The sequence below is a fragment of the Gossypium hirsutum genome, chromosome A01 (assembly GCF_007990345.1).
Source record: "Gossypium hirsutum isolate 1008001.06 chromosome A01, Gossypium_hirsutum_v2.1, whole genome shotgun sequence".
NCBI classification, from domain to species: domain Eukaryota; kingdom Viridiplantae; phylum Streptophyta; class Magnoliopsida; order Malvales; family Malvaceae; genus Gossypium; species Gossypium hirsutum.
The window spans coordinates 116,530,761-116,552,682 of NC_053424.1; the positions used below are offsets into that span (position 1 = coordinate 116,530,761).

Below are 21,922 nucleotides of genomic sequence, written 5' to 3' on the forward strand. Positions count from 1 at the left end.
ATTTGTTAATTTAGACCAACCATTGTCTGGTATATGTAATGGCCTTATGCCAAAGTTCAAGGTAATGAAAATTCATTAGAATTTCATCAAAAATACTTTCTCTTTTCTTTGCCTTCAATTTCATTTTGTTTTTCAAGCTCAAATTTCCTCACTCGAATTTTCAAGTTTTCTTCATTCTTCATCCGGATTCATTACATTGTTGTTTAAGTTCCAGACTGAAGCTCATATTTCCTCCAGATAAAGTGTCCCAAAACACCAACAATTGGTATCTAGAGCCAAATTCTTAGTGGACCTGTAGAACCATATCTTCATCAGGATTCTCACCAGTGCCACCACCAGTGTTCAATGGAGAAGGCTACCACATATGGATAGTAAAAATTAAGACCTATCTACAAGCATTTGATTTGTGGGAGGTTGTCAACTCAGATGTTGAACCAGTACCTCTAAGAGCCAACCCAACAGTGGCTCAAATCAGACAATATTCTGATGAAAGAACAAAGACACAAGGCCATGTCTTACATCCAAAATAGTGTGTCTGATGTAATTTTCACAAGGATCATGGCTTGTGAGACTCCAAAGCAAGCCTGGGACAAGCTCAATGAGGAGTTCTAAGGTACTGAAAAGACAAGGTAGCAGCAGTTGTTGAATCTGATAAGGGAGTTCGAGAACTTGAAGATGAAGGAAAAAGAAACTATCAAGTAGTATTCAGATAGAATTATGGCTGTAATAAACAGTATAAGATTGCTTGGAGAACAGTTTAGTAAGGTAAGAATCGTGGAAAAGGTGCTCTCAACATTGCTTGAAAGATATGAGGTAAAAATCTCATCCCTTGAGGATTCGAGAGACCTAGCAAGCATCTCCTTAACTGAGCTCATCAATGCTCTTTATGCTCAGGAACAAAGGAGAGCTACCAGGATAGAGGAGCACTAAGAAGGTGCTTTTCAAGCTAAGGCTAAAGCTGCCTCAAGCACCACAACCTACAAAGGCAAAGAGAATTGGAAAAACAGGCCTAAGCCTGATGCTGCAAGAAGGGGGAATCAACCCTGCAAGCACTGTAAAAGACTAAGTCATCCAGAAGATAGATGCTGGTTTAGACCAGATGCTCTATGTCAACATTGCAAGAAAAATGGGCATGTTGAAAGGGTTTGCAAAAACAAAGGCAGACCTAGGCAAAATCAAGCACAAGAGAAAAATGTTGAAACTCAAGTGGCAAAAAACAGTAGTGACCATGAGGAGCAGGTCTTTACTGTGTCATGCTCAGCTGGCCAAAAGAAGGGCTCAAAAGGATGGCTTTTGGACAGTGGTTGCACTAACCACATGTCACCAAATGCAACCATTTTCAAAACCTTAAAGAAATGCTGCAAAACCAAGGTGAAAGTTGGTAATGGGCAGTTTATCAAGACTGAAGGAAAAGGGGACGTGCTTATATGCACTCCCACAAGCAACGAAATCATCTCAAATGTATTGCTAATACCTGAGATTGATAGGAACCTTCTCAGTATTGCTCAATTGCTGGAGAAAGGCTATTCAATCGTGTTTAAGGGCAAGGAGTGCCAAATTGCTGATCTAAATGGATCAAGCCTCATGTCAGTCACTATGACTGATAAATGCTTTGAAGTCAACTGGCCAAATGACTCACACTCAACCTTCACTGCCTCTACTGAAGATTCCAAGCTTTAACACCAAAGGCTTGGTCATGCCAACTACAGATCCATGGACCAGCTAACCAAAGAAGATATGGTTGAGAACTTTATCAACTCAGTTGAAGAAGAGGATGTTTGTGAGGTTTGCCAGATTGGAAAACAAGTCAGACAACCATTTCCTGCAAAATCAACCTGGAGAGCTTCAGATAAGCTGCAGCTAGTACACACTGATATGTGTGGCCCCATGAAGACTCAGTCATTGAATGGCAACAGTTATTTCATTCTTTTTATTGATGATTTTTCAAGATACTGTTGGATTTACTTTTTGAAGAACAAGTCAGAGGTAACTTCTGTATTTTTGAAGTTTAAAGCTGCTATAGAGACTGAAATAGGTTGTAAGCTGAAAACCTTGAGGTCAAACAATGGGACAGAGTATACTTCATCCGGGTTTAATACCTTTTGCGATGAAGTAGGCATTAAACACCAGCTCACTAACATTTATACACCTCAACAAAATGGTGTAAGTGAAAGGAAAAATAGAAGCTTGATGAATATGGCCAGATGTTTGCTATTTCAGAAGAATTTACCCAAGACTATGTGGGCTGAAGCAGTTAAAACTGTTGTTTATATTCAGAACAGGCTACCAACCAAGGCATTGGACCATAAGACTCCATTTGAAGCCTGGTTCGGGTTTAAGTCATCATTGGCTCATTTGAAAGTCTTTGGTTGTCTATGTTACAGCCATATACCAGTAGTAAAAAGGGATAAACTGTCCAAGAAGGATGTGCCTGGAATTCTAGCAGGCTACAGTATGGTCAAGAAAGGGTACAGGATTTTAAGATCCTGTAACAAACAAAATTCAAATAAGCAGGGATGTTGTGTTTGATGAGAAGGCTCAGTGGAACGGGGAAAGAAATGAAGCTGAAGATGTTTCTGAAGAACTCATAGCAGGTCAGATTGAACCTGATCAAGTTGATCCAGAAATGAACATAGATGATGTGCCAATTAGAGGGACCAGACCTTTAGCTGAAATTTATGAAAGAGCACAAGTTACTATAGTGGAGCCACCAGTTTTGAAGAAGCTAAAGCTGATGAAGGGTGGAAGCAAGCCATGATTGATGAAATTAAGATGATTCAGAAGAATCAGACATGGGAGTTGACTGAAGGACCTGCCAATAGAAAGACGATTGGTGTCAAATGGGTCTATCGAGCAAAACAGAATACTGATGGCAGTTTAAACAAGCTGAAAGCTAGACTTGTTGTCAATGGTTCAGTCAACAATATGGTCTGGACTACACGAAAACTTTTGCACCAGTAGCCAGGCTTGATACAATCAGATTGTTAGTTGCTTTGGCTGCACAAAAGCAATGGATCATACATCAACTGGATGTGAAGTCAGCCTTCCTCAATGGATTCTTTGAAGAAGAAATTTATGTAGAATAGCCTAAAGGATTTAAAGTGCCTGGTGAAGAGCACAAAGTATACAAACTGAAGAAAGCCTTGTATGGCCTAAAACAAGCTCCTAGAGCCTGGTATGCTAGGATTGATAGCTACCTGGTTAGCTTGGGATTCGAAAGAAGCATCAGTGAACCAACACTGTATGTCAAGAAGGAATAGGCTGAAACACAGCTCATTGTGTCCCTTTATGTAGATGATCTCTTAGTGACAGGAGGAGATCAGATTATGTTGGCTAATTTCAAGGCCAAAAATGAAAGACATGTTTGAGATGTCTGATTTGGCGCAGATGACATATTCCTTGGAATGGATGTGCTGCAAACACAAAGTTGAATCTTCTTGGGACAGAAGATATTTGCTGCAAAAATCTTAAGCAAATTCTCTATGGAGAATTGCAAGCCAACAAGCACACCTATGACTGTTGGAATGAAGTTGTCAAGCCAAGGAGACCATGAACAGGTCAGTGAATCTGCCTATAGGAGTCTAGTTGGTTGCTTATTGTACTTAACAGCTACTAGACCAGATATCATGTTTGCTGTAAGTATACTATTGAGATTCATGCATTGCTGCAACACACAGCATTTTCAAGCAGCAAAAAGAGTGCTCAAGTACATCAAGGGTACTTTGAGCCATGGCATACAGTTTAGAAAAACTGAAAATTTAAAGCTAGTAAGCTATACTGACAGTGACTGAGCTGGTTCAAAAGATGATATGAAAGGCACTTCTGGTTATGCATTCACAATAGACTCAGCAATGTTCTGATGGAGTTCAAAGAAGCAACTATAGTGGCTCAATCAACAGCAGAAGCTAAGTATGTTGTAGCTGCAAGTATTGTTAATCAAGCCATTTGGCTGAAGAAATTCCTAGCTAATTTGAACCTACATCAAAGAGAAGCAACAAAGATATACTGTGATAACCTGTCTGCTGTTGCAATTACAAAGAATCTCGTTTTCCATGGTAGAACAAAGCATTTCAACATCAAGTTACATGTGGTAAGGGAGATTGGATAAGCTCGAGAGGTAGAGCTGATTCATTGCAATTCAGAAGAACAAGTTGCTGATATCTTCACAAAGGCTCTTGGTGTATCAAGATTTATCAAATTAAGGAAGCAGTTAGGAATCAGCAGTATGGAGACCAAGGAGGAGTGTTAGAAAATGGCCCTCCATGCAGCTCATGCAACCAAGAAGAATTCATGCACATAAGTCTTGTGGATGAAATATGAAGAAGTAGCTGCTGCAATATTGCTGGATGAAATACATGCAACTGAGGATATCAATGCTACTGTTTCATCTCGGTTTCATTTTGTTACTCTTGTAATTTATGTAACACCCCAAACCCGGCCCAGACGTTACGACTGAATACGGCGTGTCACATTAAAACGTTACTAGAAAAGTCATGTTTTATCTAAAGTCTTTCTTAGTGTTTAAAGAATATCTTCGTTAAAGATTAAAGTGAATGGAAGCTGTGCACCAGGTAGGATGCCAGAAAAGAGGAGGTGAGTCAATTAGTCTGCTTAAGTACCCAGCTCTTCACAGATCCAATCCTAGACATGCACACAACCATTGCCACACTTTAACTGAATGATTGTTCAAGGAAAACCAATTCGTTTAAAACCATTTGAAAAGGTTATTAATTTTGAAAACATTTTCGTTGCGGAAGCCTTGTTTTGTTATCACGATATTTTGAAATCAAGTAACCTTTTTAAAATGCGCCCTAGAGTTATTCAATTTCAAACAGTTAAAACAATATCATATCTAAGTTAACCAAACATACTAAAAACAACTAAAAATAATTAAAACGGGCTTATTACAAATTAAAACCCGAAAATATAAAGGAAATAATCTAAAATAAAAGCAAAGGTATAAACACTTATTTTAAACAGTCCATATGGCCACTCTGAATCCCTCCAGCTCCAAGTCCACCGATCTAAGGCTCACCTGCAAAGATGGGAAAAAAGGGGGGTGAGTTTGGAAAACTCAGTGTGTAAAGTAAACCCAACTAGAGCCTAAATCAGTTCAAGCTCTACTGGGCCTAAGCCCTATTCAGAAATCAGAGTTAACTAGGCCTTAGCCCATATCAATATTAATCTGAGCCATAGCCCCTTACAGTATCAGAGCATACTGGGCCTAACCCATATCAGTATCAATCTGAGCCGTAGCCCTATTACAAGTCGAGATATATTGGGCATTGCCCATATTAACACAGTTGGGCCCATTTCAATACAGTTGGCCCATAATAAAACAGTCTCATATAATTAATGCATGATAACCCCATCCAACCCTGCACTTGCCTCCGTCCATCCTTACACTTCCTATGGGGAATAAATCACCCACGCCATCCGTACACTTACAGTGTTAGCACCGGTTGCGGCAGTAACTATAATCCTCAGCAAAGCTGCTTATATCAGAATATGTGGCACAGCCACCCGAACAAGTTCTTCCTCCATAACAAAACCCAACCCCATGCAGTATGACATGTATGCAGAGAATATATAATTAACAAGGCATGCTTCAGAAAGACAGTCAGATTATAGCGTAAGAACAGTTATTTACCCTCGAGGGGCATAATCGTAAACTTACCCATTTAGGTAGGGGTGTGCACAATTCGATTAAAATCAAAAAAATTCGGTTAACCGACCCAATTCGGTTAATCGGTCAGTTAACCGAATTTTTTCGGTCGGGGGTCGGTTAATAATTTTTTGAATTTTCGGTTAACGGTTAATTCGGTTCGAAACATGTCAGTTAACCGAATTTTTTTGGTTAACCAAAAAAATAAATAAAACCCAAACCCAATACAACATAAAACCCAATCTAATATATTTAAACTTAAGTGGCCAACCCAACCCAACCCATTTACCCAACCTAATTATCCAATCCAATACAAATAATTTAATAAATAAAAATAAAAATCTAAAAGTAAAACTATGGTAAAACTAAAACTTCCCTGCTCACTCACTAATTACACACACACACGCGAGACAGAAAAACAAAAAAAACCTAACTTTTCAAGTTTCAAACCCCTAATTGAAATTTTCAAATCTCTCAAAACCTTCAAAACCTTCAAAATCTCCTAAAACCTTCAAAAGTATCATAGTTGGAGGCTGAGGCTACGGCTGCCCGCTGGTGTTGTCGTCAAAGCACGGAAGCAGGCAAGCAGCTCTGTTACCTGCAACTAAGAAAACTCTTTGTTTTCTTGATTTTTGAGGTATTTTATGATCTTATTTAATATTTTTATAATGATATTTAATCATATATGTATTTAAAATTTAAAATCAGGTTTCAATATACAGTTTATTCAGTATAATCCCATTGATTCATTTACAGTCCTACAAGAAAATGCAATGCAAGTTACATAAACATAAATTTGAGCTAAAAAATAAAAAGGGCCATCATCTTCAACAATCCGCAAATTAAATTAATCTTAACATTAGAAATAACCTTCATTTGGTAAAATATTTGAACTTTATTAAGAATAAAAATAGAAACTTTATTTTTCACTTGCATTTCAAGCTAATCGGCAAAGTGAAAGACAAAAAATGGAAATACCCACCATTATAGTCATAGATCTTAGAGAAGTGAATTAAAAGAAAACCCCAAAACTAGGCAGATACAAGCAAAACCAAAATACCCATTTTTCAACTCAAAGTTTCTCTCATGAAAAAATCTACAAGAGAAAGAACACCAAAAATCCTTTCTTTAAAGAAGAAACCAGACATGAAAGAGCAATTAAAATTGTAAAAGAAACACCCAACAAAAACAAAAGTACAATGTAAAAGCAAGACATAACAAGAACTGGAACACTAACTAGAAAACAAAAGTATGATATAGACATAAAAAGCATGCCTTGCCTTGCCTCTGCCTTTGCTCCTATGCGACTTTGCCCATTTTCCTTGACTAAACCCCCATCTTTTAACTTTTAAGGACATAGCTCAATTATATCTGCACAAAAAACAAGCTAGTTGGGCCATAACATATTAACTCACAGTCGGCTCATGTTTTTGATTTTCTCAAATTTAGTATTTTAATTTAAAAAATCAAATTAAGCATCATATATAATTGCATCAAATCAAATTTTTAAATATTTAAAAATTATTTTTTATATATTATTTTAGATTATTTTTTATTAAATCTGAAATAAAATATTTAATTTGTACATTTTTATTTTAATTACAGAAGTACATTTTTATAATTTCCTTACTAATTTGTAAGTCGATTAAGGGTGACACTAACTCAATTAGGGGTTTAATAAATAGTATTAGACATACAACTGATGAATATAGTGAATTGTGTATATTAAAATAATAATGTATAAAGTATATTAAAATTAAGTTTTGATTGGATGATAAATTTAAAAGTTTATTAATCCAATTTACTTAAGTTCAAGTTCCAACATATGCATATTTTTATTGATTTTTATTAAAATAAAAAGATTAAAATACCTTCTAGTATAAAAAAACAAACAGCAGCTTTTCATAAGTTATATATTTAAAAGAAAAAAAATAATGGTTATACATATATATATATATATGTATAAAGTAATAGGTAAAAGAATTAAGAGAGAGTTTGTACTTTTGTTCTTTTTACTTAAAATTGAATAAGTTAATATTTATAGTATAAGACCGTAATAGTACTTTAGGTTAATCTTTGTACCTTTCTTTTGGTCAAATGAAAGATTTGATTTCATAATAAAGGAAAGCAGTATAAAAATATGTTTAATATTATTAATATATTTTAATTTATTATATAATTTTTTTCTTGCAGAATGTCCACCGAACCAACATCTATTGAGGGTAGTGTTACACCTCCTACTTCGATAGATTCTGAAAATTCGGGAGTTGGAGCTTCAAGCCAAGCAAATGTGACTACTAGGAAAAGAAAAGCCACTCCTCAAAGGTTAGAAATTTGGTCTCACTTCACTAAGATTATTAATAGTGAGGGTGCAAGTAAGGCTAAATGTAATTATTGTCAAAAGGAATTTTGTTGTGATGTGAAAAGAAATGGTACAGGGTCATTGAAATATCATATTGGTGCATGTAAGAAAAATCCTAGCAATGTTGTTGACACTAGTCAAGGACAACTAGTTTTACCTAGAAAGAGAGTTGAAGGGGGGAAATGGCATCTTTCAACTTGGAGATTTGATCAAGAAGCATGTAGGAAAGGATTAGCACAAATGATTGTGATTGATGAATTACCTTTCAAGTTTGTTGAAAGTGAAGGCTTTAAGAAATTTATGTTTGTGGCATGTCCTAGGTTTCATATTCCTTCACGAACTACTATGACTAGGGATGTTTATCAACTGTATTTAGATGAAAGGGTCAAGATAAAACAACTTTTGAAAAGTTCTTGTTCTAGAGTTTGCTTAACTACTGACACATGGACTTCTTTGCAAAGAGTTAATTATTTGTGTATCACTGCTCACTTTATTGATAATGATTGGAAATTGAATAAAAAGATTTTAAACTTTTGTCCAATTTCTAGTCATAAGGGTGAGTCCATTGGGATGGTGATTGAGAAATGCTTGTTGAATTGGGGGATTGATAAGTTCTTTACTATTACTGTTGATAATGTAAGTTCAAATGATGTTGCTATTGGTTATTTGAGAAAGAAATTTAACCCTCGACGGGGGTTTAGTTCAAAATGGTAAATATCTTCATATGAGATGCATGGCACACATTGTGAATTTGATTGTTGTTGAAGGCTTAAAAGAAATGAATAAATCTGTTGAACGTGTTAGGGGGCTGTTAGATATGTGAGACAATCTCCAGCTAGATTACAAAAGTTTAAGGAGTGTGTTGTGGTGGAAAAGATAGAGTGCAAGAAGATGTTGTGTCTTGATGTTTGTACTAGGTGGAACTCGACCTACTTAATGTTAGACACTGCTCAGAACTTTGAGAGAGCTTTTGAGAGATTTGAGGAGCAAGATACAAACTTTAGGGCTGAACTTGAAAAGGGAGAGGGTTGGCCTAGTGTGGATGATTGGGCTAATGTTAGAGACTTGAGGGATTTCTTGGAACACTTTTATGAAGTCACTTTGCGTATATCTGGCACTTCATATGTCACATCCAATAATTTTTTTGATGAGCTTTCTGAATTGATATTCTTTTACGAGATGCTCACTTAAATAGTAATGTTGATTTCAATGTTATAGCCATCAAGATAAAAGAGAAGTATGATAAGTATTGGGGTGATATTGATAAGATGAATTTGCTTATGTTTGTTGCTTGTGTTTTAGATCGTAGACAAAAACTAAAGTATCTTGAATTTGCACTTAGTGAAATGTCTAGTTCTAAAAAAGCTTCTGAAATGATGCAAAAGTTGAAGGAATCTTTGTATGAATTGTTTGATGAGTATAAGCCTTCACTTCATAGTACTTGTAGCCAATCGAGTGTGCCAACACATGTTTCTCTCGGCGAACCACAACAAAAAATGAAAAGGCGAATGCAAGCTTTGTATAAAAAGCGTGAGTTGGAAATTTGTGGTGAGGATAAAACATCTGAGTTGGATAAATATCTAGTTGAGGCTAATGAGGAATTTGTTGAATATTTTGATATTTTATTGTGGTGAAAAGTGAATAGCCCTAGATTTCCCACTCTTTCAAAAATGGCCAGAGATGTGTTAGCTATACCGGTTTCTACGGTTGCTTCAGAGTCTGCATTTAGCACTGGGGGACGTGTGCTTGATCAATATAGGAGTTCTTTAACTCCTAAAATTGTACAAGCTCTTGTGTGTACTCAAGATTGGATTCGAAAATCATCATCACAAGAAGACATCAAAGAGATTGAAGAACAAATCCAAGAGCTTGACAAGATTGAAAATGGTATATTTATTGTTTTATTTTAATAGTTTCAATTTTTTTACCATATCACTCCTATCACTCCTACTTATTTATTTGATTCAATGTTTAGACTTTTCTTGGAATGCATTAGAGCCTACCCTAAATTCATGAGCTTTCGTGAGTTGAAGGGTATGCTTACTATCTTATTCTTGTTAACTTATAATCTATTTGTTTGTTTATATTATTTGATTTTTTTAAATGCATATATTTCTATTATATGCTAAATTGTTGCACATTTTTTTTTGTAGGTTTAATGCAAATGGAGATCTTTTGAAGAGAAGAAATGGATACAAATGGAAAATATTAAAGACTTACATTTCAATTATGTGTTAATTTCAAGACTTATGAATGTTTTTAATTATTTAGTGATTCAAAGACTTATGTAATGTTTTTAATTATGTAGTAATTCAAAGACTTATGTAATATTTTTAATTATGTAGTGTAGTGATTCAATTCGGTCAATTCGGTTAATTCGGTCAATTCGGTCAATTCGGTCAATTCGGTCAATTCGGTCAATTTGGTCAATTCGGTTAATTCGGTTAATTCGGTTAATCCGGGTAATTCGGTTAATTTTTAACCAAAAATAAAAAAAAATATAATTTTCGGTTAATTCGGTTAACATACCTAATTAATCGAAAAACTTTGGTTCGGTTAATATTTTTTAAAAAAATTTCGGTTCGGTTAACGGTTAAAATTTTTGAAAGGTCAGTTAATTCGGTTAATAATATTTCGGGTCGGTTAACCGAATGAACACCCCTGCCTTTAGGGGTATTACGGTAATTCTACCTTACAGAGGTATTTCAGTAATTTTATCAGTCTTTTTAGGGTTTCATGCTCATTACAGTTATTAACGTATTAACAGAAACACTTACCGAACATTTTTACCGAATTGGGCCCGTTGGCCCATTTAACCCAATTTCGGCCCATTAAGCCCAAATATACCGAAGTGCACGAAATTGCGCACTCTAAAATCTTATCGTTGAAGTTACCAAAATTATTAATACAAACAATCCCACGAGCGCTTGCACACTCGCAAGTTCTCGAAATGTTGGCTTTTTGGCATTTCGGCTTTTCGGCTTTTGCCAATCTAGTCTACTAGTGGGTGTCGTTTGCACACCTGATTTGCGACAACTGCTACCAAAATCTCCCACAATATCCTAAAATCGCTCACTAGACATATCAAATCCAAAGTATAATGGCAAACATCATAAACTTACTTACCATAATCGGCCATCAATACATATGGCCCTTGAGATCCTACCTTTGCCAAAACTAGTGACTAGATCTCGATCTAGTCGCTCCACTTGTCCAAGCCTTCGATCAACAGCCTCTAGATCACACTAACACCAAAACAAATCAATTGTTACAACCCTTAGAGCCTTAAGCTCCATTCGACAGCCTCCCTATGCCTTTAGGGATTTCGACTTTTCTAAAACCCGAAATAAAGAATAGATCTGAATACTTACCACAGGTTCTTTCAACCAAAACGATTCCACTTCAGTTTCTACTCAGATCTGATGTAGATCCAGCCCTTAAACACTTGCAGAAATCGAATCTTAGAGATCTAAAAATTCGGCTATATGTCCCTAAAACTATAGTGTTTTCGGCTTTTGGAATTGTGAAGAGAAAGATGATTTGGTATGGTGGTTTTTGCAGTGGTATTGCCAACAGGGGTTGAGGTTTAGAGGATGTGAAAATCGACCAAAAGAGATGAAGAAAATAGGAGGATTTTGACTAGAAGAAATCGGCACAATAAACAACTTTCGGGTTTTCAGCTTTTATGGCAATCGGCTGTAGAGGTTTAGAAAAGAATGGGAATGAAAGAGGAAATGAGTAGAATGGTAGGAATGTTTCGGCTAGAGAAGAAAATAAGGAGAAAAAAAATAGAAGAAGAGAGGAGAAGAGAAGGAAGAATTCCGCACTCAGGAGATCTAACTTTGCGTTTTTCGGCTTTTTGAGATACTGAGAAGAGAATAGAATGAAAAGGAAGGCTCTAGGTGGCTAACCCTAATTCAAAAAAACAAAAAGAAAATAAAGCTTGCCCTAATGGCTATTCAGACCCACGGCCCAACCTTCTAAAGTCCTAGCCTAATTTCCACTTAAGCTCTATCACATGCCCGGCACATGCACACACAAAAAATAAAAGTAACAATACGCTTACCTTGTGACTTGAACTCTGGCTTCCCCTAAACATCCACACGTTACTCCCCAAACACCTAGGTGGCGCCACATGCCACTTTACCATAGATCTTTTTGTGTCCTATTTTACCACCTCAACTTTAAAAGCCCATATCGCCAGAACCCTCTCTCCCAAAATTAAAATTCAGGAATTGCCTCGAATTAAATTTACTCTTGGGCCTTTTTTCCCACACCATAAACCCTTCGTAATTTATTTAATTACTAAACTAAACATACGAAATAGTAATAATAACATCCAAATTATTCGGGCTGTTTTTCACCCGAACCCAGACTCAAGGCCCAATACTTCCAGGCCTAAAAATCAGGGCGTTACAATTTAGTTCGTTTTAAACTATGTTTGGATGACATTTGATGTAACTTGATGGTGAAAGAGCTGATTACCAACTTTGCCTAAGTGTGCAAGTCAATTTCACCTAGTTCCAATGAATTAAGTGGAGTTAGGTAATGTTTAGGTGATGTATTTGTTAATTTAGACCAGCTATTGTCTGGTATATGTAATGGCCTTATGCCAAAGTTCAAGGTAATGAAAATTCATTAGAATTTCATCAAAAATAGTCTCTCTTTTCTTTGCCCTCAATTTTTTTCTATTTTTCAAGCTCAAATCCCCTGACTCGAATTTTCAAGTTTTCTTCATTCTTCATCCGAATTCATTACATTGTTGTTTAAGTTCTAAACTGAAGTTCATATTTCCTCCAAATAAAGTGTCCCAAAACACCAACAAAGTGCTACTGCCTATTGTTATAAGAATAACATGGAAATAGCCCCCTGCAAATTGGTATAAACTTAACTCCGAAGGTTCATCCATTGAAAACCCCAAGTGTCGGTGGGGCTGGGTTCTTATTAGAGAGGATGAAGGAACTGGGTTACTGGTTGCTTCAGGCACTTCCCACACATCACTTGCATCAAAACAGCTTTGGGGCACGTAGAGATGGTTTAAACCTTGCTGTTTCCCTTTACATTAAATCTTGTAGTGGAACTTGATGCCATGGCAGTCAGTAGCTTCATTCAGCACATGGTCAAGTATGAGTAAGCTGAGGTTGTTAGGCTGTTAATTAAGAAGTTAATTAGTTGTTAGCTGGTTAATAATCAGTTGTACAGTTGTACTTCAACTATAAATACGTGTATTGATGCTAGTCAGGAATAAGACTAATACCATTCTATTTTCTCTAGTTTGTTTTCTTCTTCAGTTGCATTTGTTCATACCTTTTGAGTCTTTCAAGCATGGTATCAGAGCTGGTGTTCTCAGCATAATCAGACGATCTTAAGCTGTGGAGTCAACAATGGTTCAGCCTGGTGAAGTTTCAGATTCGGTGAGTGCAGATTCTTCATGACCTGCCACTTCTGATGCTTCTTCATCTACAAAAATCAATCAAACATTTATCAATAAAAAGTTAAATGTGAGGTTAGATGAAAAGAACTTTCTCCAATGGAAGCAACAAGTGTTTCTTACCGTCTGCAGCCATGGTTTGGAGAAATTCCTCACCGGAGAAGTCACTGTTCCATCAGCTAAGGTGCGTAATAGTGAAGGTGAATTGGTTGAAAATGAAGCCTATGAACGGTACATTCAGCAAGACTGTGCTCTTGCCTCACGGTTGCTTTTACTGTAAGTCCCATCTCTTATCTCAGTTGGTAGGATCAGATACTTCAAAAGATATCTGGAGCACACTGTTACGCTTGTTTTCTACTATGTCTACAACCAAAATATGTGATACTCTTGCTGCTAGTGGTAACTCTCTTTCTGAAATTGAATATGTGGCCACTATCCTTAATGGTTTACCTGTTGAGTATGATCCATTTATTGCTGTTATAGCTGCTAGTAGAGAGCCTGTTTCACTTGAAGGAGTTTGTTCTATTCTTGTTGATGCAGAGAGAAGGAACTTAATTCTACAAGGTAGCCTATAAGTGTTCATGTGACACAGTATTCTGACTTTCAGGCTCAACCTGTGAACGGTTTTAAACCTAACTGTTTTTTGTCTGCTGGAATGGAGCTGTGTGGCAGATTTGGTGGTGGATCACACCCAAAATGCCAACTTTGTGGAAAGGTGGGACATTTTGTTGATTGATGCTTCCATCGGTTTGGTCATTCTTTACCGGGTGTCTCCTCGAGCAGTTATAGACCACCACGACCAGTGCCTGCAACTAATATGTGTGCTTTCACATCAGCTGTTCCAGTTTTTTTGGACAATGTTTTGCCCTCTTATGGTTCATCAATTACAATGTCTGCTGATCGTTCAGTTCTAGGGCCTTTTGTACAGAGCTCCACTGCTCAAGCTATTCAGTTAGATCCATCTGTTAGTGCCACTTGGTTTGTTGATTCCGAGGCTACTCACCATGTGACAAATGAGTCTCAGGCTTTTTCTGCTGGGTAGGAGTATGTTGGTAAAGGCAAATTTGTCGTTGTCTTCGCTTTTGATCAACTCTGCACATATCTCATCCCCTAATTGTATTAAGCCTCTCTCCGTTTACTGAGGCCATGGGCGCTTTTGTGTACCGTACTTGATACTAAGTCAATGCATGTATGTTCCTTTCTTGACAAAAAAGAAATATGCTTCTTATTCTTGAGTAGAAGAGTGGCCAAATAGATTTAACATTGCGATAAAAGCATATAGAGACTATGCACCGAGAAAGCTGGTTGAAAGCTGCTGATGAAAGCTCGATGAGAAAATAGGTCATAACGAAGATCCACTCTTTGTTCATCTATCAAATAATCAAGTAACCAAACAAAAAAGAAACAGGAAATCAGTAGTTTACCTTCAATGAAGCCCTTATGCAATGGATCAGTGATTATTATATTAACGTCTTCACCTTTACCATTTTTCTTAAACTTAATTCTCTGAAAGTATTTTCTGGGGAAGTCTGCTCCAGAGCTACTCTACCGTGAACTGAAGCATCTCCTGCAACACCAGTGTGTTATCATGTATTAAACTTGCATGGTAGCAAAGGGTTTGACGGGTTCCAGTGATGAGTAAATCCACCAGTTCTGGCCAGTTATGTCCGGAGTTGGTTTGGAGGACAACATTCATAGTCTCCGAAACAGAAGGCTTCCCAATTGGTCGTTTTAGAAACAAAAAGAAGGCGAAAACAAATGAAGTTGAAGATTGCTTTGAACTAAATAGCTTTTTCTTTTTGTTAAGACAAATACTTGAGGTGCAAATTCCATGGTTTCCCAAAAAAGAAGCTTTTGAATAGAGATCATTGATGGTCAATAACCATTGCTTTTGCAGTAGGCTGTGTTTGGATGTATTGATATCATCATCCACATTTTGTCAACTTCAAAATAAAATATATAAGACTGTCAAAATTTCAACTCTTGTTTATGGGTAGCGTACACTTTGACATTTATATTAAAAAAACTGTAAAATAATGGCTTAAAGAAAGAATCTAATAGCAAAGTACATTTTCTCAGCAACTGTTAGATACTTCATTATTTCTCAACCCTAAACCTAATCTGCCATATATGTCATCCTTGCCTGAATGTTTCAATTGTTCATCTTATCAGGCTTTGCCATACTCCAAGCTTTAACATCTGCAGTGATTGTCTCAGTCCCATTGTTGAAGACAAACAAGTGAGCATCATCAAACACTGCTACCAATGGATATACTCTAGAAGTGATGCATGTTTTTCCCCCAGCCCCGAAACTCTCCACCACCGAGTGATCAATCTGTAGAGAACAGAAAAACCAAGAAAGTGAGAGAAAGAAAAAATATTATAAGGACAAGTTTAGCCATAGAAAGTCTATGGGTGAGCATAGTCCAGGTAAGCGGTCCTGAAATTAGAACCCCTTATCATCCATGTAGGGTTGGTTCTAAATGTTTTAAACCATGGGTTGACTTAGATTTCTAAGACAGTTTAGGACCAACTCTATGGTCATAAATGGTTTAGGGTCAACCCTAGAAGAAACAAAAGTTATTTGAAGGGCCTGTATGTACCAAAGTCCTAAGTGAAATCTTATATGTATCATCCAAATCTACATCTACAAATCCTGCAAAAGATGGTTTGTATAGCCCCTCTTTCCTCAAGGAAGAGCTGCCACAATGTAACACAAAATTGATCAAAATATATATAAAGTTTTGATAAAAGAAAAAAGAAATATTGATTTGCAAAGGCAAAACAAACCTCCCAGAATCTGAGCATAAGAGAACAACATGCTTGTATAGACCTGTAAATACCCTGAAAAAAACAGGGGTATATTCTTCTAACTTTTCTGAAGCTAATGTTAGGAGCCCAAACGGTCCAACGCCACCTTGAACAGTTGAACCCTTAAGGCCACAGAGATCCTGAGCATTGGTCCAGCTAGGATCAAACGGTTCAGCTTTGTCCAAGTTAGGTATGGAGAAGGTAATGTCAACATCAACCTATGAAGATCATCAAACCAGTGAAACTCATGTTGACAACTTGGTTTAATTCAAATCAATTAATTAAAAAGAAAAAAAGGGTTTCAATCTAAAGAAGCACACCTGAGCAGCAGTAATTCCTTTGACTTCAATATGTTCTCCCGACTTGAGTTCTTGATTGCTTAATTGAACATTTTGGCCTCTAAGAGTTTCTATTTCTTCAATAGGCCATTGCAGCAACTGCTTCCCACTAGGATCAAGCCATACCTTCCTTGGAATTGCCTGAGAAAGTTCCATGAAAGTATCATAAAATCAAAACATTAGCATACAAATCAATCAACAACATTACCTGAAGACCAGCCCATCCTTTCTGAGCATCATCTTGAGCAGCATCCGATTCATTGGTCCAACCCCATAAAATCCTCCTATTCTTTGAAGGGTCAAAAAATGTCTTTGAAGCATAAAAATTCCCGTAGTCAAATCTAAGCCCATTCCAACCATCAACAAACCCCTTACCAACCACATATTTATCCCTTGCTTCTGGGAAATACGAACCTATAGTATAATACTCATACCTTGTAAGATCTAAGCTTACCTTCAAAACATGCTTATTAGGGCCAAAAGCAGAGTTGTCAAGGCCAGTGTCCCCAGACAATGACACTGGGAAAAAATCTGCACATTCAAACATACCAGTATTCGGCACCGAATGTAAAGGATGTTTGGCCTTTATCCATTTCCTGAAATCCCTACTTCTATACAAATAAGCCATCCCTCTCTGTTTCCTTCGGCTAGCCACCACCATTCTCCAATGCCCACCGATCTTCCAAGCAGTTGTTGGGTCACGGAAAGCGGTTTTATTCATGGTTTCATCGGCAGCCACGATAGGGTTGTCAGCCGGTTTGACCCATTTACGCAAATAAGGGTCAGATAAGTTCTCCGGAACAGCATAGTTTTGCACTTGATATTGATTAGGATCAATCCCTGTGTAGAAAATTACAGGCTTATTTTCCGGAAGAACTGTAGCGGATCCTGACCAACATCCGTTGATATCAAAAGATTCTGAAGGATAAATCGCAGGCTCGAGAGCTTCCCAATTGACCATGTCTTTGGATACTGAATGAGCCCAAACAATGTTGCCCCAAACTGCACCTTTGGGGTTGTATTGATAGAATAAATGGTAAATCCCATTGTAATACATAGGACCTGTTTGATAAAATGCGTGTGAGAATAACATAAACAATTACAACTTTCTAAAAAATGGGGTTAAAACGAAAAAGAATCACAGTTAAAAGGAGTGTATGAAAATTGAAATTTGCAGCACTTTTTTTAAAGAAAAAGACTTACCATTTGGATCTGTCGCGACGGCGTTTATCGATTAGGCAATCCCCCATTGAACAATGCCAAAACAATTTGAAAAGTTAGAGTATATATATGGAATAAAAGGCGCCAATCACGTGTTAAACTAATTCAATTATTATTTGAAAAGTTATATAAATAAAATAGGCATAATGGTTTATTTAGCCCTCTAAGAGGCCAACTAATTTATTATGCTAACAAAATGAAAACTAATATGATAGTCGCGAAGCCCAGGCCTTAAAATGAAAAAAAAATTCACCTAAGTCCTTTTATAACTTATAAACTTTTAAATTAGTAATGGTGAAATTGCATATTAACCCTCAAAAAATAAAAAAATTTTATTTAATCCTTTAAAAATTATAAAAATATAATTAAAATGGTAAAATTGCATTTTTCACTATCCTAACAATATACAATTTAATTCCATCTCCTACATGAAAAAAAATTTGACTTTGCCCTTACTATATATATTGATAAATAAATAAAAGAAAAACATTACCGTTAATCCAATTCATAGGAGGCTGAAAGTGATACCCGGTTCGATGAAGTTGTTTTACAGTAAGTGCAGTTTTAGATTGTAAATGTGGATAAACCTTATGAAATGCTTCAACGACGCCATTCTTACTTATTATCTCACAAAAACACCCAATTATTAAATAAACTACCAAAATATTTTCTGTAAACTCCATTCGAATTTCGAAAGCTGAATGTTGACACAGGATGCTGATTCATTTATATAGGACTGAAATTTAACAATTTCAAAATATATATAATTTTTTTAAAAGATTTGTTTAGATAAGATAGATTTTTTATTTGAATTTACCAGTAATTTATAATATCAACATTAAATCTACAATTCTTGATTTTTTTTTAATAACTGAATTTTAAACGTAATTAGTGATAAACTGGTTTACTCATGCAAAGCTAGTGTAACAAATTATATAATTTTATAACTTAATTAATATATTATCCTATATATAGAAATACATTATATTTCCATAATCAGATATAAGATTTTTGAAGATTGTATTAAGAATTTTAGCTCATCTAGTTAAAGACTTCTCGTTCTCTCGATTTTAAAATTGAGTAAATTAGTCCCTCTTAAAAATATTGGAGTAATTTATATCGTATAATTTCGAAAGTAAACAACTAAGGATAATTAAGTACGTGTTAATGTCTTCTGTCAATTGTACATAATTTTGATTGGTATAGTAACAAATTTAACTTACATATTTTGTCATTTTAACCTCAACTCTAATAAATTCAACATCAACATTTATACAAATGTTGCAGGACAGTTTTGTTAAATTATGACCAAATTGATAAAATTTGTAAACTTTGAGAGTTAAAATTATAATTATATCAATCAAAATCATGTACAATTGATGGAAAACATTATCGTTTTGATTAATTGTCTTTAGTTGCTTACTTTCGAAATTGATATAGATTAAATTTTTTTTTAGAGGGACTGAAGAGGCCTTTTTACCATTTATCTACTTATCGGATTTAAAAATGAAAACTTAATTATTAACACCATTAAAATTCTTTGGTTAAAGTCGATTAAATCTTAGCTCAACTGACATCGATATTATTGTTAATGTAAGAAGACGTAAATTCGAGTGCGTTGAAATGCATTATCCCTTTGAGAGGAGCTATATATATCAAAAACAAAGACTAAGAATTGTAGCTATAGGTAGAAAAACAACCTGCCAATATATCAAGTAAACCAATTACCACTAGTCTCCTCATTGAAGTGGTGAAACCGGTTCGCATCTCGGACGATGATCGACCACTTTTTGTAATAGCCGATCCGGGTGTCAACAGTCATGTGATTTGTTGATAAAATATGGATGTTTTAGTTTCGTAAACCTTAAAAGAAACCCGGGATTAGTCTGAATTCTAGCATTTACAATGTCCTCGAAAACCCAGGACTGCCTGGTAGGAAGAAAACTATCCTGCCAATTACCAGTAGTCTCCACACGAACAAGCCCCCTCATTGAAGTGGTGAAACCGATTCGAATCTCGGACGATAATCGACCTCTTTGTAATAGCTGATACGAACTTTATAAACGTGTGGCAGTCACCGCAAACTCTAAGATTCTTTGTGATCCTGATAGGAGTTCCCTCAGGTGTGGCAATAAGACCAAATGTAATAGCCAGTTTTTCACTGTGTGTATACAACATTCCAACCTTCACTTCCTCATCAACATCGTGTAACACGAAGTTTGTATCCGGAACATAACCGGCTAGCTCCAATTTCTCGATCAGACTTTTCAGCAATCCATAAATCTCCTTAGACAGAGGATGAGACTTGTCCCCAACACTAAACTGATGAATCTTGTTGTCAACCTCGATCCAGGTCCAACCCGGGATCTTTTTCAAGTTCCTTTTTGTCATCAAGTTCCTAACTTTTGCCATATCTTCCCACATACCGGCATTTGCATAAATGTTGGAGAGTAACACATAGTGACTCGGATTTTGTGGCTGAAGTTCGAGAAGTGATTTTGCAGCCCATTCAGCCAACTCTACGTGTTTATGGATTCTACACGCTGCGAGAAAAGCACTCCATAGCCCTTCATCTTTCTCAACTGTCATGTTCTCTATTAACTTCAAGGCTTCATCAAGTCTCCCGGCTCGACCTAACAGATCAACAATACAAGTACAATGCTTCACATCTGGTTTCACACCATATTTGTCCCACATAATGTTGAAAAGCTCAAAACCTTCATCAACCAAACCAGCATGACTACAAGCATATAAAAGTGAAACAAAAGTTATCCTATTTGGCATTATCCCACAATTCAACATCATAGGAAATAAATCAAGTGCTTTCTTGCCTTGACCATGGTATCCATAAGCAGCAATCATCACACTCCATGATATTACATTCTTCTCTCGCATCCCATCAAATATTTCTCTCGCAAAATCAACACTACCACATTTTGCATACATATCAATCATTGCAGTACCCAATATTACATTCAAACTAAACTTCATTGAACATATATAATCATGAACAAATCTAGCCTTATGCATGGCACCCAATTTTGAACAAGCGTTAACCACAGTCACCATTGTAATCTTATCAGGAACAATGCCTTCCTCTCTCATCCAATCAAACAAAACCAACGATTCTTTAGCATTCCCACACTCGGCATACCCATCTATCATAACAGTCCAAGTAACAAGGTCTTTCTTATGCATATCATCAAACAGTTTACGAGCATCATCAATAACCCTACATTTTGCATACATATCAACAAGTGCTGCACAAACAAAGTGATCCCAACACAACCCAGATTTCAAAACAACACCATGAACCAAACTACCCATTAACAAATCCATCCTATCCCTACAAACTCTCAAAACAAAAGGCAAAGTATAATTATCAGGCTGAACACTACACCTAGTAAGCTCCTTAAAAGTTCTAAAACAATTCACAAAGTCACCATCTTTAGCAAACCCACCAACCATAACACTCCAAGAAACCGGGTCCTTCTCTCTCATTCCACCAAAAAAAGCATGAGCTTCATCTATAGCTTTGTGTTGAACGTATATGTAAAGGAGTTTGTTTGAAACGAAGAGGTTAGTTAATAACCCATTGGCAACTATTTGCGCATGAGCTTGTTTTATTTGAAAGATGTTTTTGCAGTTTAACAAAACAGAGACGAAATACTTGGGGTCTATATGGAGTGAAGGATGTAATTCCAACGGTTTTTGCGTATGGGTTTGGGATTTGAGGGAGGTTTCTTGAGTGTCTGCAATTGCAGCAAGTTGAGAAAGAGGTAAAAGGCGAAATCTTTCATGGTTTGCTGCAAGAAAGGTTTGAGTTTTCGTGAGCTTTAACATGGTTCGAGGAAGGAGGAATACGTTAGAGACTCCCTAATGCTATTGCCAACAGCTTCTAAGTCTAACCCGACCTGACCGTATCTTTGTCGGCTCAGAGACGAGGGAACATGCAACGGTTCGAGTTGGCAGCCGTTTTACTGTATAAATATGTCAATCGCCTTTAAATTTTTTAGGTTATTTTAGGTTATATTATTTGAGAATGATATTTAAATTTTGTAATTTAAATTTTTTAAATTACAATAATAAATCAT

The 21,922-nt window shown here is 36.2% G+C and overlaps 4 protein-coding genes across 9 annotated transcripts; 2 read left to right on the forward strand and 2 right to left on the reverse strand.

The window, feature by feature from the left end:
* The first annotated feature begins 2,754 nt into the window (after positions 1-2,754).
* On the forward strand, positions 2,755-3,791 carry LOC107925597 (uncharacterized mitochondrial protein AtMg00810-like). The gene is made up of 2 exons (XM_016856311.1): positions 2,755-2,928; positions 3,447-3,791. The coding sequence occupies exons 1-2, from the start codon at positions 2,755-2,757 to the stop codon at positions 3,789-3,791; spliced, it is 519 nt and encodes a 172-aa protein (XP_016711800.1).
* An 8,838-nt stretch (positions 3,792-12,629) lies between these two features.
* Positions 12,630-15,187, forward strand: LOC121230213 (uncharacterized). 5 transcript variants are annotated; one of them, XM_041114678.1, is made up of 3 exons: positions 12,630-13,857; positions 13,942-14,022; positions 14,120-15,187. In XM_041114678.1, the coding sequence occupies exons 1-3, from the start codon at positions 13,539-13,541 to the stop codon at positions 14,188-14,190; spliced, it is 471 nt and encodes a 156-aa protein (XP_040970612.1). In that variant the 5' UTR covers positions 12,630-13,538; the 3' UTR covers positions 14,191-15,187. The 5 variants fall into 5 exon arrangements, with proteins under 5 accessions (XP_040970612.1, XP_040970613.1, XP_040970609.1 ...); XM_041114679.1 differs by having other exon boundaries at positions 12,632-13,734; XM_041114676.1 differs by having other exon boundaries at positions 12,637-13,857; positions 14,131-15,187.
* Positions 15,188-15,418: 231 nt separating this feature from the next.
* Positions 15,419-18,506, reverse strand: LOC107925518 (beta-fructofuranosidase, insoluble isoenzyme 1). 2 transcript variants are annotated; one of them, XM_016856240.2, is made up of 7 exons: positions 18,322-18,506; positions 17,811-17,819; positions 16,816-17,669; positions 16,590-16,748; positions 16,249-16,487; positions 16,062-16,158; positions 15,419-15,793 (listed from the first exon to the last, which is right to left on the reverse strand). In XM_016856240.2, the coding sequence occupies exons 1-7, from the start codon at positions 18,335-18,337 to the stop codon at positions 15,611-15,613; spliced, it is 1,557 nt and encodes a 518-aa protein (XP_016711729.1). In that variant the 5' UTR covers positions 18,338-18,506; the 3' UTR covers positions 15,419-15,610. The 2 variants fall into 2 exon arrangements, with proteins under 2 accessions (XP_016711729.1, XP_016711728.1); XM_016856239.2 differs by lacking the exon at positions 16,062-16,158 and having other exon boundaries at positions 18,322-18,483.
* A 936-nt stretch (positions 18,507-19,442) lies between these two features.
* Positions 19,443-21,850, reverse strand: LOC107925550 (pentatricopeptide repeat-containing protein At2g33760). Its single transcript, XM_016856271.2, has one exon. The coding sequence runs from the start codon at positions 21,669-21,671 to the stop codon at positions 19,785-19,787; it is 1,887 nt and encodes a 628-aa protein (XP_016711760.2). The 5' UTR covers positions 21,672-21,850; the 3' UTR covers positions 19,443-19,784.
* Between the last annotated feature and the right edge of the window lie 72 nt (positions 21,851-21,922).

What these genes read in the sequence shown, in the direction of transcription:
- LOC107925597 (XM_016856311.1), top strand. Translation starts at nt 2,755, where the DNA reads ATGATTGATGAAATTAAGATGATTCAGAAGAATCAGACATGGGAGTTG. An exon ending in ATGGTTCAGTCAACAATATG is followed by an intron (nt 2,929 to 3,446) that starts GTCTGGACTACA and finishes TTCTTGGGACAG; the next exon opens with AAGATATTTGCTGCAAAAAT.
- LOC121230213 (XM_041114675.1), top strand. Translation starts at nt 13,539, where the DNA reads ATGAAAAGAACTTTCTCCAATGGAAGCAACAAGTGTTTCTTACCGTCT. An exon ending in AAGGAACTTAATTCTACAAG is followed by an intron (nt 14,023 to 14,130) that starts GTAGCCTATAAG and finishes GCTGTGTGGCAG; the next exon opens with ATTTGGTGGTGGATCACACC.
- LOC107925518 (XM_016856240.2), bottom strand. An exon ending in AAGGATGGGCTGGTCTTCAG is followed by an intron (nt 16,749 to 16,815) that starts GTAATGTTGTTG and finishes GAACTTTCTCAG; the next exon opens with GCAATTCCAAGGAAGGTATG. An exon ending in AAGGAATTACTGCTGCTCAG is followed by an intron (nt 16,488 to 16,589) that starts GTGTGCTTCTTT and finishes TGATCTTCATAG; the next exon opens with GTTGATGTTGACATTACCTT.
- LOC107925550 (XM_016856271.2), bottom strand. Translation starts at nt 21,671, where the DNA reads ATGTTAAAGCTCACGAAAACTCAAACCTTTCTTGCAGCAAACCATGAA.